General features: G+C 36.2%; 1 protein-coding gene and 1 long non-coding RNA gene across 3 annotated transcripts; both read right to left on the bottom strand.

Annotated features, from left to right (window-relative positions):
• Positions 1-19: 19 nt before the first annotated feature.
• LOC126784577 (probable flavin-containing monooxygenase 1) lies at positions 20-2,712 on the bottom strand. The gene is made up of 5 exons (XM_050510043.1): positions 2,230-2,712; positions 1,745-1,985; positions 964-1,142; positions 510-859; positions 20-403 (listed from the first exon to the last, which is right to left on the bottom strand). Exons 1-5 carry the CDS (start codon positions 2,710-2,712, stop codon positions 55-57), a joined length of 1,602 nt encoding a protein of 533 aa, XP_050366000.1. The 3' UTR covers positions 20-54.
• Positions 2,713-5,118: 2,406 nt separating this feature from the next.
• On the bottom strand, positions 5,119-8,373 carry LOC126784413 (uncharacterized). Of its 2 annotated transcripts, none has more exons than XR_007670922.1 (3): positions 8,187-8,373; positions 5,915-7,340; positions 5,119-5,436 (listed from the first exon to the last, which is right to left on the bottom strand). It is a non-coding gene; the product is annotated as an uncharacterized LOC126784413 (long non-coding RNA). The 2 variants fall into 2 exon arrangements; XR_007670921.1 differs by having other exon boundaries at positions 5,915-5,981.
• Positions 8,374-12,337: the final 3,964 nt, after the last annotated feature.

The raw sequence follows: 12,337 nt of genomic DNA, 5'->3' as shown, positions 1-12,337 counted from the left end.
ATGATAGACCAGCATCTATAGCATCTGTATGTTAATCTTGGGGTGCAAGAAAATTCAATCCTCCTCCTCTTCATTATAGTCTCGGCTGTTATAAGGGATAAAAGCCTCTGAAAACCAGTTGCTCTTCCTCCAAGACTTCCATCCCATCTCTTCACAAATCTCATCACTGTGATTGATGCTGAAAGTGGAAATGCAGTGTCTCTTATAAAACCTCGTCGTCCTCTTCATCACTTCCATCTCTCTGCTTATCTGATCAAGCATTTCTTTCACACTTGGAAGCTTGAACTCGTTGTCGACAACTCTTGATAGCCATTTGCACCTCAACTCTGCTGTGTGCAGATTTGAAACACTCTCTATGAAACCCACAAATGCCATGTTGGGAATCAATGGATGGATTGTACCCCTTCAAATAAACAATCATTCAAACAATCAATGATGTGAATCAATGCACACTACATGTCAACATGTCAACATGAAATCGATATTGGTATTTTCACTATTTTTAGTACCTGTATAAGGGCATAGTGCCAGAAGCGTCGAGCATGAGACTGCGGAAAGGTTCAGGTAATACTGATTGTAGCTTCTTCTTTCCCTCATAACCAGTAGCAAGAAGAACAACATCAGCCTCAAGTCTGGTCTTGTCTTCAAACTCAATTCCACCATTCCAAAACCACCACTTTGATGCTCTTTTAAACTGAATGTTACCCTTGTCTGCCTCAGGGAAGAAGTTCTCAGGCAAAATGGCCATCTGGCAAGAAGCATAGTCCTCCAAAAAAGGGTGCTCCGGTTTCAGGCCGTACTTCTCTAGAGGAAGCTTCCACAGCAAGTATGACTCTATGAACTTGGAAACTGCCTTTCTCTGTTTCACCAAAGTATCAAATTAGTATGAGTCTTATAATTCGATTTGATGATTCTACACTATGTTTGCGGTACAGATTAATGTAAGGGAAAACATGAATTTACCATTGGGGATGAAAAAAGGCAGAAGAGGGATTTGAGGAAGCTCTGGTTTGGTCTTTCATGAAGGAACTGAGAAGACCTTGTTGAGTAAAACAGAAAAAATGGAAGTCCCCAAATCCAATATGATGGAACAGTCCAATGCAAATTCCTCACTACCATAGTACACGGTTGCCCATCTGATCCTGTAAAATCCACCAACACAAACTTTTTAAAACCAAGCACACCAGAAAATGTTACTTTGAACACAAGATTTGAATCTACTTGATTATTTGTCACATTATATTTTTGGCTAAACTTCATAGCCAGTGTCATTTGGTGTGCTACAAATTGATGTCATTTTAGGGTTTAGCTGTTTTGCAACGTTGCATATTATACATACCGAATAGGACGGTAAATAGAGGGCTGTCTTAAAATGCACGTGGGTGTGTGAGGTGTGTTTGTGTTGGATTAGACCTGCTTCACCCATAGAATTTTCCGTCATTTTAGGCCAAATTAGGTTGTTCTTTGTTTTTATAATTTAGGTTGTTGCTGATAATGCTACAATAATTCTAGATCAAAGCGTGTGGTCAACTTAATTTAATATGTTGCTTCTGTCACTTTTCATACTGACAATTTTCACCAGATTGACCAACCTGTCCCCCTTTTCCTTCTAAGATAAGTTATAAGCTGAATAACAGGATCAATGTCATTTTATTCTCGCTTCCTGATTCTCATTTCATGTTAAATTTGCGAGTGAATATTTTTATATTAACCAGAGAGGGTTCATATGTCGTTCGATACGTACCTTGGTTAGCCTCGGCACACTCGAGTGCCAAATCTATGGCGGACTTCTTGTAGCCGATGACTGCAACCTTCTTGCCCTTGACGAGCTCACGTGCAGCTTCTTCGTCTAGCTTAGAGTAGTTCATGGAGTGCAGGACTTTTCCTTTAAACACTTCTTGACCTTTGTTGCGAGGGAAGCTTGGTATTCTTGGTATGTCTCCATATTTCCCGATGCACACCACAATGAACTCGAATCCATACCACTGCTTGTTCCAAAAGTATGTAAGCTTAATTAGTATCAGACTATCGAGCAGGAGTATTACGTATCAACAGTATGATAATAAGTATATAATATGGTTACATAGATGGTGTTTTGCTCTGTGATTTTCGGAAACATATTTTTACTTCGATCAGTTATGCAAATTTCAGAAAAAAACACAAGAGCGTGCATGCAGATGACGGAAAAACTACTGGTGCAACTTAAACATGCATTTTCAGAATAATAACCTCAATGGTACTGTCTGGATGATCGAAACTTTGAACCCCGACCTCCCAAACAGGGTGGCCGGCCAAAAGATTCCCATACTCCCCGGATTTCGAACTTTCAGATGTTTGAGTACTGGTGCTATCACCACCTACGTAGCGTATTTCCACAACCTTGGAACCGAACTTGACAAACTTCAAGAGGTCGAAGTGTGTGGCATAGCCATGCAAGTAATCCAAGACCTCAATATGGGAAGGAAAGTTTGCATTGTCTCTCTCAGACCAAGGATAGTCGGAGAACTCAAAATCACAACGAGGAGTTTGGAGTTTGGTGGAAGCGTAAGAGCAGTGTTTCCAAACTCCCCCGATCGAGTCAGTGGCCTCAAAGACCACTGGACTGTGACCAGAAAGTTGTTTGGCGGCTGCGATTCCGCTAATACCAGCTCCTATGATGCCTATTTTGGAGACTGAGTGAAGGTTGGTTTGGTTAAGAAGCTGCGCAGCCATATTTTTGGTGTATAGCAAAAGGCTATAGCAAGAAGAAGTTGGAGAATGTTGGTTATGGCGGCAAAAGCTATGAGATGGTAACGAACTCTTTTATGTGTTGGAGTAACGAAGAGCTTCAGGGTATATTTATAGGTGTAAGTATTGACATTTTCTTCAACTAACCTTAATTGTATACTACCAAAAATGGTATTATATTGTGCATGACTAAATGTTGTTGGTGACTTGGTGTATAGATTCAGTGGTAGTCAATTGACAATCTATATTATTTGAAGTATCCTCTCAGGTCCCGACCTAGCTAGTTGGTAAAATCTAATTTCTGTTTCATTCTACCTCTGTTTTGAATTAAGAGTGGCTTTCCTACGCATGTATTCCACATCTTTTTCTGCATTTGAAACTACTGCAATGCATATTAACTTGGCTCCTTAATCCTTATAATCTATGTTTCTATACTTTTGTCTCTCTAGTTTCAACATCTGTAATCGATCAAAACTAGTACGTGGTTCGTATTTTAAAACTTGAATATAAAGACTTGTAGTTCTAGTAGTTAACATAATAAGCAATTAATTGACTTGAGAACATGGAGAGTGAAATTGGCTCATACATGTACATTGCTAGGGATGAAAGCTATTCGTTAAAAGGTTCTCTTATACAGGACTTTGAACCCAAGATACATGACTTGAGCTTTGATCATTATAAGCTCGCGATCGATCAATTATTTTAGTCATATCATTTGATATGATTCATCCCACATACTAGTGTACTAGTACTAACCTACCTCATGATCATAGAGAACAAGTTAATTAGATCGTACCCTGTACCATATATCGTTTTTTTTAATTTTGAGAGGAAAATTATTCATTGAAGGACTGGGAGACATATATACATAGTTATATGTGGGATTGGATTAGTTAGAGAAACAAGACCAAGACTGGTTTGAAATGGATCGTAGCGTTCCCATGCATGAAAATTAATTACTACAAGTTGAAGTTGACCATGCATGTATATTAGAGTTTAGTAATCGATGAAGTAACCAAATTAAGGTCAATTAATGCACATGTACGTACGTATGTTTGCTCTTTGGGGTCTTCAAGTCCACTAAATTCAATTATAATTGAGATATATAAGTTAATTAGTTTCACTTAGCACAGTGATCGATCATATGTCGTCCCAGTGCATGCACTAATTAAGCTGAGAAGGGTCTGCGTGTCCTAATCATTGCATATTATAGTACTAAACTAATTATACGCGCTCTGTTCGTTTAGTTAAATTGTCAAATTATTCATAGCTAGGGCTTAATTAATCTAAACAACTCAATTGTACGTTCTCTGAGATTGAGTAGCAGAGTACGTATGGATAATTTAGCCGCGGCGAAGACCACATGCCAAACCCCAACGCGGTGTGTAGCACGTTGCCTTGCCCCATAAGGCTATAAGCTAACTAATTTGATTTGATTAGTTCAATAATCACTCTAATTTTCTGATTCAATTTATTCCATGATCATGTGCCTTTTTACTCCCAATTTACTACCTACTTACCTATATTTGAATAATCTGAGATTTTGTGCTGTAGTAATTGCCTTTATTAAAAGCCTTCATAGATTTATCATGCATTTATGTACATTGAGTTGATTCTCGAGAATAACATATCGCATTTATATGTAGTTAGAAATGAAGCCTAATTATAAGAAGTTTGTAACGGGTTATCACATCAAAATGACCATGAGCTCTACGTGATGAAATCTTGACCTATTATTAGTAGACTTTCCTATTTAAACTATCATGTAGGTACAAATTTCCGGGTCTTGATGCAAATTAATATGGGTTACGTTTAGAGAAGAAGCACTACAAAAAAAAATTTCTTTACCCACTTTTTTGTTTCGTGGGTATAGCTTAATTGCCCACGATATTCTGTCTCTGTTGCTTTTCCCCACGGTGCAGCGACGAAATTGGGAAATGTCGGGACTACTCCCGTGGCTATTGCCAATTCTCTCACGTATATACTACATTCGTGGGATTTGGGACCCACCTCCATATCTGATCAACTATCCCACGTTTTTTTTTGTTTCGTGCGTCTGACCTTTCTCATGTTCATTAAAATGGGCCCACTCATTAATTGTTTGTATCTGATTATGTATTCAGTACCATTTGACATAGTATTCTACTTTTATTTTCACCTCTTGAGGTAACTACTTAGCAGTAAAATAAAAAATTTCATATTTACCAATGACATAATTTTATATTATTTTTCCTGAATGTTCTTTTTCATTTAAATTGTATACAAGAATTTATCTCCAACTTTTCAACCTGTCCTGCGTAACCAATTTTCACAATCCAAGATTAGTCAAAATTATAAAAAAGAAGCAAATATTCATAAAACTGATATATATATAGATAAACAGATCTTCAACATCTGTTTTTGATTACATCTCCATCATATCAGTTGATGATAAAAAGATGACAACAATATTCACATAGATTCATCCTTAGCAAAAGTGCAGGTGGACAAGACTAGATTATAAATGACATATATTTCAATCTCTCTCTGCATCACATACATTTCAATCAAAATAACGGAAAACAAGACTAGATAACCATGTAGGACATAAATGACATAATTCTCACTATTGCTTTATCTGCGTTCTCATTTATTGTTGTTCCATCTTTCTTCAAGTGAGTTAGCTAACATTGTGCACCTACTTGGAGGCGTGCCTCCATTTGCCTTCTTCTGATGATTATAATTGGACAACATATGAGTTCATAAATACAGGCCTCTATAATTGTCTAAACATTTAGTATGATAGTTGAATAGCCTTTACAAGTGCTATGGAAGATATATTTGTAAACATACCAATAATAAAATGAACAACATCGTTATTAATGCATTCACATACTTCATATAACCACATAAATTTGTGTGCAAGGTCATATAATTATTTTTATGCTACATACAGTTGGATACAACTGTACAAGTGGCCAATTTGAAAATAAATAATAGAATAAGGTAAGTTTAAGCACACTGGGACATTGTTTGGCTGATATAATGGAAATGATAATGCTTCATTCTCAAATACCTACTTACAATTATTAAACCGTGTAGTGTAGGCAAATTGAAATGTCTCTGTAGTGTGTAGTCATATCTATATATTTAAATTTCTGGATCATCAATTCATATAGATTAACCGTCTAAAATAAATTTCACTTACATATTTATGCCTCAGCTGCACATATGTCGTTGTCCCTATTGTCAAACACTACTGGGTAAGATTCAGCCTGGAAAAGGCATAAACAGACTTAGAAAATCGCAAGGAAACAAATATGAAATATACATTATTACTCTGTTGACTGATTTATATATGAAACTTCTCATCAATTGAAAAGCCCAAAATGTGTAAAAAGTCTTATCGGAAACTTTGTAATTAAATTTTAGCAAACCACATTACTATTTGGTGTAATATGACAAACACAGTAATTAAATAAACTCTTGGTTAATTATTGGTAAAGAAGAGTACCCCAATAATTGTACAAAAACTTATAAGCCGTATCTTATTGAATTAGCTCATTGTGTGGAGAATATTGTAGCCATTGACTACTCCATAATTCTCAGCTATGTAGATTACATTTCTTGAATCACTGTGAGGTTTTCACTAATTATAGTGCATACAATTATATTGCTGCACATATTTTCTCTCAGATTTAAAAGAAAGTCCATACAAAACAAGTATAGGAACCACAATTTGTAGAAACCTTTGTATACTTTTGTATCTATCGTTAAGGATATGACTTTACCAAGAAACTTAGTCAGTATTGGACTATTGGTTATTGATATGAGGGAAAGAAACTCTGATTTAGTATAAATTTAATAGACAAAATTAAAACCTAAGATAAAGAAAGCAATTGTCCATTTTATTGTTTGCTCTGCTAAACTTTCCATATAACAAATTAGAAATTCATCAGCAATTTGTTGAGATATTAAGACTATGAAGACTAGTACAAGTTAATTATTTTGCGTACTATGAGTGGGTGCACACCAACTGTTCAATATTATGCCTAGCTGAAAATTGTGACAGGTTTGAAGCAAGATAAACAATGAAGACCATGTGAAGAAGCCTCAAGATATGCATGTGCTAGAGATATCACCTTAGTTTGCAATCTAAAAATAAATACCCAATATTAACTCGGGAGAACCAGCCATAAAGATTTCATGCCAAAATATTACAAGTCCATTAGCATAATAATAGCAAGAACATGGTTTCACTAGTAACTCATATTACACAATTAAAATTTCACCAAAAAACAACTAGTGAACAACCAAAATGCAATACGAATTTGAATTTCATTTGGGCACCTCCCTAGTAACTTAATTGCTCCTCAGGAGAACTCTAGGGTTCTTGCTATTAGATTATGCATAAGCAAGTATATCTTGATTAGAAAAAGCAAACTTACCAGAATGCTTACCCGCGCTGCAAAACCATGGTTAGCATGGAATAACTTATATTCATATTGCACTTATGAATTCTGATATGATGCTCATATACAACACTCACATATCAGTCCATAAAAGATGCCCTCATGCATTGCGGTGGTGTTGTATTTTTATGATTATTGAAATCTCAAGGCCAAACTCAAACTCTGTCCTAAACAGGGCACGTAAGTAAGTTAGGGTGTTTGGTCCAAGCACTCTTGGCTCAATTGTAGGGTGTAAAAGTTGTCATCTTTAGGGGAAAAATGACCAAACTGTTTTTGACTTCTAAAACCTCCATATGAGACCATTCTACAACAACTAGCCAAAGTACACGCTAATTACCTTTCACTACTAATCTATGTCTAAGCAGTGATTTGCCAACACATCTACACCTATAATTGATATCAACCTCAAGTGGTGTATGCATGTACTAGAGATATCACCTTAGTCTGCAATAAAAAAATGTAGGGGGAAAGATGCGCTCTAATTGACAAAGAGCCAGCATAATGCAATCAGAATAAGGTATATGCTTGACCTGATGAATTTCTTTGATAAAGCTTTATGAAATATGAACTCACCTCCAACAATGACGATTTTTGTGGATTTTATTGCAAAAAATGTTGGGACTTTATTGCAACCTAGCCTTATAATCCACACTCGTTACTGTCAATTTCACTCACCCTTTATCAATCATAGTTATCAAACAATACTCTAATTTGCAATTCGTTGGGAGAAAAAAATAAAACAAAAATAAGACCGACAAAGTTCATATATATAGAACATCAACAGATCATCCCTTTACTAATCAGTAAAAATCAAAATTATTAATGATTAACGCAGAATAAATTAAATTCATAATCTTTAATCGTTCCCAATTCATGTATAACTTCAGAAAATTATTATCAAATTAAAGAAAGAAGGAAGACTTTTGGTTTGTGAAAGATAAATAATGCTAGAGAGGCAAGAATTCTAGCTATAATAAGAGGTTATTCTCACACTAATTTGAAATTGACCTTTGTAGTAGCAAAGATGAGGAAGGAGAGGGAATTGCGTTTCAATGCTTTAGCAGTCAAAACACGAAGAAGACGTCAGGGAGATGAAGAGGTCGGAGTCGGAGGACCAGAGTAGTGGAGGTTGTTGATCGGGTTGAAGATGGAAGCTCTGATTGGCATCCCTCTTTCATGAAAATATTGCTGGGTTTGAGAGGAGAAGAGAGGAGGAGGAGGTGGTAAAGAGGTGAACACGTGCAATATACCCTAAAACATAATATTTGTCTTTTTTTTTTCTTTCATGAAAATATGCAGACCACTGGATTGAAAACATATTCTACTGTATAACAAAAATTATCCCACGAAAAATGTAATATGTGTCATGCTATGCCAATCTCAAAATTAAAAACAATATATAAAAAGAAACAGAGAACTGTTTCATCTTATCCCACGTTAATGGTATATTTTATACTTAAATTTTCTCACATTTGACCAATCTGTGAAAGACTCATTTTTGTTGACATATACCTATTCCATGGCCCATACAACAGTGTACTTTCTCACGAAAGATTAGTGCGCTTTGCCCCCATTTTTAGTAGTGAAGGCATATGTCCATGTCTTGCCGTCTTGTGTACGTAAATAGTTACTGTTATATATTGAATAGAAGTCTAAATGTTCATTTGACAATTTGTAAATATACGAACAAATTAAGTAAGCAATTCATGGGTAATTTTCATAGAGAATCGACAACACCATAAACTAACTTTGTTTAAGTACCTGTCCATGCCAGTGCTGTGTAATCAAGAATTTCAATTTTCTTCAGTACATAGGCATTAAGGTTAGGTTTTCGTTTGTTTATCTTTTATCTATCTGAATAAGAAAAAATGAGAACTACATAAGTATTTGACTTGAAATTAAAATAAGTGGAAGTTCTTGGGTGTAGTTGATGGTCCTTAATCGTGAGTCAATTGACTCAGTAATTGTGGAGAAATTATCCCATATACCAGAGTCCACGAAGATACCTTGTTTAATTATTAACCACTTGCAAATATACATTATTATGGTTTCCTGGTTTTCTCTGTATATTTTCAAAACCAGGGGATATGCTTAGCTTTTGGTCTTTGTTTGCTTATTTTCCAGACTCAAGGTCAAGAATGTGCATGAAACACAACGTTCCCCAGACTCCCAGAGGCCCAGAGGATTCATGTCTTGACTCTCTTGATTAATATAGATCAAACACAACATGCATTAATCAAGAAAAAAAGAATTTACCTCAGTCTACGATATTTATAAACGAGTTTTGCCCATGCAATGTCTGCACGAGCATGATGCTAGCTACATGGACTATTAGAAATGAGTCGTATGTACGTTTGTCAGTGAAACCAAATTAACAACTCGATCGTTAGTTTTGTTTAGTATTTTTCCAGCAATTTGTTTATGTTCATTGGTTCTTGAAGTGTGATATTACGTATTTCTCTTGAGAGAAAGAGGAGAGAGCTAACTATACTTAAATTGATAAGAAGGTTAAGCTAGCTTAGATCAGATGCTTCGTCATACAATGCTCGATGGGAATACAAGCTGTCAAGACATTTAACTAGCTACTTGTTATATATACTTAAACCATGCATGTCTTAATCAGTCAACCATTTAAGTCCCTCCAATGTGATCTGCTTGATCTGGGTCATGTTGTAATAATCCGAATTTTTTAGAAACTAAATGTCGAGTATTTTCAAAGTGTTAAACTTGTGAAATTAATTCAAGACGACAATTGGAGGTTTGCGACATTTCGAAATGAAAACGGAAACGTTCTCGGATCGTTTAATTAGAAAACGTAACGTTACCGCAACGTATAGATCGACTTTTATTCCGTCGCTCGGTTGCGAAAACTTCCTTCATGAAAGTCGTAGAGCTCATCGATACGAATTCGTGGACACATCATGCGTTCGAATCGGACGTCGGACGCGAAAGTTATTAACGTCAGAAGTTCGTTTCCGATTTTGGAAATAGTATAAAAGGAAGAAGAGGAGATTAAAAATCAGAAAATCAGATTTTTCTAAAAATCAGCTCGGGTACTGTTCACCCGAGCTCGGTCACTGTTCACCCGACCCAAAAACCTTCTCCGGCCGATTTCTCCACCATCCGACGTCGCCTCGTGTCGTGCCACCTATCAAACTGACGGGCTCGACGAGCTCCATCTTTTGGGCTACGCCTTGCACTCCGGCGACAACCACACACGGTGTAGCAACCGCCGGAAGTTACTGCTGTGGCGGTGCCGCCTCCTCCGGCCACCATGGCTCGAGATTCTTGGGGGGTTTTGCTTGTCTCAGTCCCAGCAACATACCCACAAAAGGAATCGAGCCAAATCGAAGTGTAAGTACCCGAATCAAAATTTCAATTTCTAGGGTTTGTGAATAGTGCCGATTTCATGTTCTTCGTTGTTTGGACTGTTTAGACTCGGATTTAGACCTTGGTGTCAACTAGGAAGTTGTTGGAAATGTTGTTTAGGTTGTGGTGGTGAAATTTGGTGATGATTGGTGGCGGTCGGTGAACAGTAACGCCGAATGAATAGGAACTGTGAATAGTAACTCCGCATGAATAGTGATCTGTAACAGTACTGTGAATAGTGATCTGTAACAGTAAATGTTAACAGTGTCACGGTAAAACAGTAACTTTGAACAGTGTTATGGTAAAACAGTAACTATGAACAGTGGTTTAGTAAAAACAATGATTAGTAAACATGAACAGTGTTCCGTGAACAATGTTTTATGAACAACATTTAGCTGTGCTGAACTCGTCACCTGATATTTTAAGTATCATTTTCTAAGCATTTATCGTGCTATTAGGTGACTGACGAAACAAGTGAGAAAATTACTTTCAGGGTCGTGGAAGTTGCACGCAGGAAAAAAGGTGAGTAAAATCTCACTTATTTACGAATCTACCCTTGCGGTGATTCAAGATTTTTGCAAGAGTTTTTAAGATTGAATTACGACACGTATACAATATAGTGGATTACATATATATCGTATAAATGGTAATAAGTACATATATATATAGTTTGCTATATTATATACTGTTATGAATTCATTGGAATTGGTCATTTCGAATGACGAGAATTAAATATTGAGCATGTGATTTGATTTTTGTACAATATGAGGTGTGATTATTGTACGTGGTTTTAACATGAGTTTGTTAAAATGTTTTGTCTTCGGACGAGTTTTTGTCTTCGGACGTGTTTATGAAATATGACATGTATATGATATAATGGATTATATATATATTGTATAAATAGTAAATATGTACATATATATATAGTTTGCTATATAATATACTGTTATGATTTTATCGTGATTTATGTCATTTCGTTGACGAGATTTAAATATCGAGCATGTGATTTTGATTTGTACAATATGATGTGAGATTATTGTACGTGATTTTAACATTGAGATTGTTAAAATGTTGATTTGTCTTCGGACATGATTTTGGTACAATGTGATGTGAGATTATTGTACGTGATTTTAACATTGAGATTGTTAAAATGTTGATTTGTCTTCGGACGTGATTTTGTACAATATGATGTGAGATTATTGTACGTGTTTGGCAAGTCGGAACCTAGTCTTTGGCCGGGCGAAAGTTACGATACAGTTAGAGCTCTAGTCTGTCTGCCTTAGTACTGCATGTGAGGTAACGGGTGGTTATCTGCTCATGGGTACTCAGTTTATTTGGATGTTGGGTAGCGGATGGCTATCCAATATCAGCGGTGTATTACGAGAGGGGTAACAGATGTGTACCAGTGTTCTTAGTACCCGTATTATAAATGCATTTGGGTAACCAGAAGGGTTACTTAATTTCTCATGAGCGCTTCTTTTTCTTTGGGACAACCAGATGGGCCGTCCACTGACTCATGAGTGCATTTATATTTGTTTGATTTGTGGATTTTCGTATATATTGATATGCGAGTTATATATTTTCATTTTACTCATACGAGCTGTAAAGCTTACCGGGTTTGTGTTTACAATCCCGGTGCACCAATTCGATGGTGTAGTGGATAACTCCGCAGGTGTGGATTAGCAGGAATTGACGGACCGCTCAGAGGACTTGAAGTTATTTATCTCCAGCTTGCGTGAGGATTTGGTGTGACTATCTTGTGAGGATTATACATTCCCAATTGATATAAT

This window comes from Argentina anserina, chromosome 2, assembly GCF_933775445.1.
Source record: "Argentina anserina chromosome 2, drPotAnse1.1, whole genome shotgun sequence".
Lineage (NCBI taxonomy): Eukaryota > Viridiplantae > Streptophyta > Magnoliopsida > Rosales > Rosaceae > Argentina > Argentina anserina.
Note: the sequence above shows the minus strand (reverse complement) of the source record. Positions and strands in the feature narration are given on the sequence as shown.

Coding starts and splice junctions, on each gene's coding strand:
- LOC126784577 (XM_050510043.1), bottom strand. CDS start 2,712: ATGGCTGCGCAGCTTCTTAACCAAACCAACCTTCACTCAGTCTCCAAA. Junction 1,986..2,229: donor ATCCAGACAGTACCATTGAG/GTTATTATTCTG, acceptor TGGAACAAGCAG/TGGTATGGATTCGAGTTCAT. Junction 1,143..1,744: donor GTGTGCCGAGGCTAACCAAG/GTACGTATCGAA, acceptor TGGATTTTACAG/GATCAGATGGGCAACCGTGT.